The sequence below is a fragment of the Portunus trituberculatus genome, chromosome 49, assembly GCF_017591435.1.
Source record: "Portunus trituberculatus isolate SZX2019 chromosome 49, ASM1759143v1, whole genome shotgun sequence".
Taxonomy (NCBI): domain Eukaryota; kingdom Metazoa; phylum Arthropoda; class Malacostraca; order Decapoda; family Portunidae; genus Portunus; species Portunus trituberculatus.
In genome coordinates, this window is record NC_059303.1 from 18595709 (window position 1) to 18601824 (window position 6116).

A 6116-nucleotide genomic window follows, 5' to 3' on the forward strand; every position below is an offset into this window, starting at 1 on the left:
TTAACACATAACACATTTTTGTTCATCTAACCCCACACCTGCTCTGGCCATCCCGCCCTTACCGCGCCTCGCCGCGCCAGCCGGGCCGTGGAGCGAGACGCAAGACAGCCGCCCCTCCCCAACCACCCCACGCCGCGCCATGTCTGCTACCTCCTGCAGAAGCCACCGCTCCCCTCGACCCTCCTCTGCTCTCTCCGCCAGGTAAGAAACTCCCACCTGCCTCCTTCGAACCTTTGACTTTTGGGATACTTAGCTATTGATCCAGACAGGTGTGTGTGTGTGTGTGTGTGTGTGTGTGTGTGTGTGTGTGTGTGTGTGTGTAAGACTCGTTTACACATTAGCGAATTTGGATGGTGAATGCACTGACTCATTTGCAGCGAAATTGCAGTGTGTTCATTGCGGTTCGCACGGTAACTCCGCTAAAATATAGCAGCACATTCACATCAGCGCGTTCACACCGCGTTCACCAAGCAACACAATTAGCTGCACGCTCACTGTTCAGGAAGTCGCAGTAGAGTCAATATTAAAATTCGCCAATGTGTGAATGAGAATTTATAGACAAAGGAGTGGCGAGAAGCGCTAGAATTAATGATCATAATTGCGAGGCTATTTTATGATCTTGACCTGGAATAAGTGTGTGTGTGTGTGTGTGTGTGTGTGTGTGTGTGTGTGTGTGTGTGTGTTTATTCACCACGGTCGTCTGCTGGTCACCCAGCCAGGCTTTCCCTTACGGAAAGAGCTCAGAGCTCGTAGTGACCGATCATCGGGTAGGACTGAGACCGCACCACACTCCACACACCGGGAAAGCGAGGCCACAACCTCTCGAGTTACATCCCGTACCTATTTACTGCTAGGTGAACAGGGGCTACACATTAAGATGCTTGCCCATTTGCCTCGCCGCTTCCCGGGACTCGAACCCGGGCGCTCTCGATTGTGAGTCGAGCGTACTAACCACTACACTATGCGGTGTGTGTGTGTGTGTGTGTGTGTGTGTGTCCTGCCTTCGCCCTCTACTCCCTAATCCTAAGCAAATGCCGGTGCCACAGGAGCCCCAGGCCGCGGCGAGGCGAGGGAGGAGACCCTGGTGGCGGAGAGGGACATTGCTGGAGTCCCCGCCTTTTGCCCCACCACCGCTCCGTCAGCACTGTCTCCCTGGCGGACTCAGCCATTCTGGCCAAGTTCATGGATGGGTAAGAGAGAGAGAGAGAGAGAGAGAGAGAGAGAGAGAGAGAGAGAGAGAGAGAGAGAGAGAGCTTGATATTGTTCATATTGAAAATTTGAATATAGAAACTATAAACAGAAAAGATGATACTAGCAGAGAGAGAGAGAGAGAGAGAGAGAGAGAGAGAGAGAGAGAGAGAGAGAGAGAGAGAGAGAGAGAGAGACGCTGATCCCTCCCGCAGACTGGACAACATGCAGCTGCCGGCGAGGGACGTGCGCCTGCTGGAGTTGTTGGTGAAGAAACACGAGCGTCTGTATGAGGAGCACAACAGGTCCCAGCAAGCCCACCGCGCCTGGCTGCTGCAGAAGGAACGCGACACTAAGGTTGGTGCATTGAAGTCTGCCATTTCTATTCACTCATAACAGCTCTCTCTCTCACATGACAAATAAGGTAAATAGATGAAACTAACTGAATTGATTACTGCTCCTTCCACACAATAAGGAAGGCAAATAAATGAAACTTACTAACTAAACTGATAGATAAGTAATATTGATGATTTTTTGTGTAATATGTACTGTAGAAGAGGCCGGCAAGCCATTAAAGATGGCTCAGGCAAGGCATCCAACCACACACACGTGGACATAGGAAAATAATAATAATAATAATAATAATAATAATAATAATAATAATAATAATAATAATAATGATGATAATAATAATGATAATAATAACAATGATAATAATGCTAAAACAACAACAGCATTTAGTATTAGCATTTCGATGTATCAATTAGCCAAAGTAGATATCTATTTTGAAGCTGCCAACTCAGAAACTGCCATAAAAACTTATTTACGTGAGGATGTGTGCGTGTGTGTGTGCAGGCGGCGGCGTCAGAGTGGGCGGCATGGCGGTCGCAGGTGAATGAAAAACGGCGGCGGGAGAATGAGGAGAACCTTCGGCGGTGGCGGCGGCTGGAGGAGGTGTTCCGGCAGAGTCAGGAGAACCTGGCCTCTCTCATCAACGGCAAGGAGCGACGCGCTAGGGAACTACTCACTCTCCAGCGCCAGGCCAGGGTGAGAGAGAGAGAGAGAGAGAGAGAGAGAGAGAGAGAGAGAGAGAGAGAGAGAGAGAGAGAGAGAGAGAGAGAGAGTATATTACAATTTGGGGCAGTCTGTCTGGAGAAATACATGCGTTACCCGGCCAGGCCCGGCGGGTGGAGGAGCGACGGTCGGCGGAGAGCGCAAGGAAAGAGGCACAGGAGGCTGCGCTGCGGGCTCGGGAGGAAGCAGAGGAGCGCAAGCGGCAGCACCTGATTCAAATGTGGGAGCAGCAGCAGCGCCTGGTGGAGCAGCGACGGAGAGAAAGGGAGGAGTTCTTCAGGAGGGTGAGTGACTCAGAGACGAGGGAAGCTGCCGGATTACGGGTGCCTGGTGACGAGTGAAGGCAGGGCACGGCGACAAACGTGCTTTACTTATGTTTGCAGCGAGTGGCGGAAGGCAACCTGGCGGAGACAGAACAGCAGGAGGAGAGGCGGCAGCAGGTGGAGGCGCGAGGGGAGGCACTGTTGGCAGCCATGAGGAGCAACATGGAGGAGCGGCTGGCCAGGGCGGAGGCCAATCTGCGGCTATTGAACGAGGCCAGGGAGGACACGCTATGCAGGCAGAGGTAAGGGTAGGAGGGCTGCTTCATCAAGTAGGGAGTTGTCTGCACCTTTACCCTTTAGCCAAGAGTCAAATCTGTACACGCTCCCTCTCCTCCCCCCCCCCATCCCTCACGTGCTTCTCCGCACTGCAGGGATGAGCGGGAGCGGCGAGCGGCGGCGGTACGGGCTCTGCACAACCAGCTGGAGGCGTCCATGATGCAGTGGCGCCAGCACATCTTGACGCGACAGCTGGAGTCTATGGCAGCGGCGGAGGCCAGGCAGGAGCAGTACCTTCGATCGCGTGCCAACAGGATCTACGCTGAGAGGAATTCCCGCCACCTTCACCACCACCACCTCCTGCAGCAGTGAGTAACGTCCCACGGGACCCGCAATGCTGACACTATACACACTCCAACACTCCTGCACTCACACTACGCTCATCGCGCAAAGCTAATTAACAAACACCATCCACTCGTCTTCACCTGAATTCTTCCTTACTAAAGATAGTATTTTATGAAGTTCTGTGATAGTTTTATTACCGTCAGTGAGTTATTGTGCCTTGGTTCAAAAGTCAGTTGTTGTGTAGAGTTATGACTTGTAATATTTCTGTTCTAAGAGATGCTAAGAGTTGAATTCACTAAAAATACACCTACAGGTCACAGGATGAACCAAAAGACTAGACACAATCATTAATTCTACTTTTCAGTTTTCTGTCTGTCTGCAAGCGTTAGGTAGGCAGATCTCGCAAAACACATTAAACTTCACATCGTTAACACTGAATAAGTTGCTGAAAATAGTGAACGATGATATAAGACCAATTACATGCATGTCTAGCCTTTGGATTACACTGCATAACCTCTAGCTCTACAAGAAGTGCCTAGAGTCAACAATACGTCTTTGCAGGGTGCTGGCGAGGGAGGAGGCGGAACTGGCTATGGTGAGGAGATGCCTAGACGCCAAGGACACGAGATCACAGGAGCTGGCAAGGGAGAGGGAGAGGCAAGTGGCCAGGGCTCGCTCTACAGCGCACACCACTGCTGCTCTCAGAGATAACCTCAAGTACGTCTCTCTCTCTCTCTCTCTTTGATGAAAGTCTAAAATGACCAAACTTAACCAATCAGCAAATAAATAATCCTAATCTAACTAATTCTTGACAGTAGCTTTTCTAAGATAGCCTTGATAAGTCTTACCTAGGAAGTCAGGTCTCACTCACACTCACTTTGTCACTGCAGGAAGAAGTTAGCGCCGGAGACGTTTGACAAGGTGGTTGCTCGTGCTAACTTGGAACTAAGGATTGAAAACCGTCCACCGGCCACCTCCTCCATGGGCACGCGGTCTCATATCTTCCTGGGCTGAGGCTGACACGCTACCACATCCGAACAGCCTCTCTCAGTCTCGCACAGTTTAACTACACGCTACGCAACACTATCTGCACTTACGCACGCACTATATGGACTAACACACAGTTTTCTCTCTTCAACGGGTCAAGGATTCATCTGGTTTACGTGTTTCCATGTATGTTCAGTCATATGTATTCAGAAACACTTTGCTCTCGTTCCAAGACTATTTTCAAAGACCACAGAGATAAAGCGGTTTATCAAGAATATTTCTCTTCGCAGTAATTGATTAAAGGTACTTTAAGATTGTGGGAAATTACTCTCTTCATATTTCCCATTGATGGTAGTCAGTTTTATAATTGATAGCTGGGAGACGGAGGCGTGGTGGATGAAGTTCTGAGCGTGGGATCGGGCAGACGTCCACGCGTAGATTCGAATCCCACCAAATACCACTTAGAAGCTATGCCATTTGTCGAGTGGTTTAAAGTTATCTACATGTCACCATGATACCCAGGTTCTAGGTGGTTACATTAAAGATGTGCTTGGATGGTGATATGGGCCCTAATATGCATGGGTACCACTATAAATAAAATTGCCTGCGCCACTAATGGGCGGAAGCTTAACAGCGCTTCCCACATATACCTACTCTTGAAGTATGCCTACAGGCACTGTAGGCCATAACATAAAGAAAAAAAAAACCTGGTTGGTGTTTTCAGCTCCCCGAAAATCCCAGCTCGATGTTCTTTTCTTAGTTATGAAGATGGACGGCAAACAGTCAGGCAGATGACTGCTATTCTCTGCTCAAACCCTCTGCGCCATTATTCTGCAGTTTGTTATCCAAGCATGGGAAAGGGAAGGAAAGGGATGATAAAACAAGGAAAACAGATACACTTTAAGAAAGCCGCCGCCTTTCCTACCGAAGTTTTACATGGCGGCAAGTTAATCGACCAAGGATCACAAGAGGCGGAATACTGCCTGGAAGAAAGGCACGCACTGGCTTAACACTGTACTAACTTCAGTTTACTATGAGCCTATCAGAGGACTTTTTTCTAAAACCAGTATGTAGCCTATGTTTTGGTAGTTGATTAATTTGAAACTACAGTAGTGTAGGATTGCCATATATTAACTATCAAAATTCCGGACATCTTTACGAACACCTGACGTGATATTGGAAAACATGTAAATCAATTAAAATTCAATTTATTTACCTTTGCTGCAGTAACAAGGTAACAAGACCACAAACAAGCAAACAATACTCCAAACTGACTCCTATTTATGCAGGTAAAAGATAAAAGACAGACTGGCGCGCAACGTGAGGCGAGTCATTCGACGAAAGGAAGGCTGGGAGGGAGCATCCATTCCATATATAAGACCATATAAGGGGAACTAACATCTAAGTGGATCTTTTTTTTATTTCACTCTTTATGTTACACTTGGCCAGCTTTCCTTCTTACTTAAAAAAAAAAAAAAAAAAAAATCAGTATAAAGGTGTAACAAAAATATCACCCACAGTTTAAAGGTAAAAAAGAGTGTGTGAATTTTAAGTGTGCCATACACGTTGAGGCGGTCTGTCTGGGGCTGAACACCACCACCGGTCCGAAACTGACAGCCATCAGCTGACAGAGTGTCACCTATACTCACTATATTTAAGACACAACTCAGTACTAGCAAAACACCGCAGAGTGATGATGGCCTCTTCCTTGGGCAAATAACACACACACACACACACACACACACACACACACACACACACACACACACACACACACACACACACACACACACACACACTCACAAACACACACACACACACGACATGCCAGATGGAGTGAACAGCTACATAAATCTGTTTGCAGATGATACGAAACTGTGCAGAGTTATAAAGCAAAAAGAGGATTGTGAAATACTGCAAGAAGACATAAATAAGATCTGGGAATGGAGTAAAAGTGGAAATGGAATTCAATGTGAACAAAAG

The 6116-nt window shown here is 47.9% G+C and overlaps 1 protein-coding gene across 2 annotated transcripts in view; it reads left to right on the forward strand.

Moving 5' to 3' along the window:
• Nucleotides 1-4663, forward strand: part of LOC123499201 (coiled-coil domain-containing protein 177-like) — a 7886-nt gene extending 3223 nt beyond the window's left edge. For both annotated transcript variants that reach the window (XM_045246933.1, XM_045246934.1), the window contains 9 exons: nt 81-201; nt 1047-1190; nt 1404-1545; nt 2044-2235; nt 2367-2546; nt 2646-2827; nt 2957-3169; nt 3708-3863; nt 4037-4663. In XM_045246933.1, the coding sequence (XP_045102868.1) occupies nt 81-201; nt 1047-1190; nt 1404-1545; nt 2044-2235; nt 2367-2546; nt 2646-2827; nt 2957-3169; nt 3708-3863; nt 4037-4160 (1454 nt within the window). In that variant the 3' untranslated portion in view covers nt 4161-4663. The remainder of the gene's footprint in view (nt 1-80; nt 202-1046; nt 1191-1403; nt 1546-2043; nt 2236-2366; nt 2547-2645; nt 2828-2956; nt 3170-3707; nt 3864-4036) is intronic.
• Nucleotides 4664-6116: the final 1453 nt, after the last annotated feature.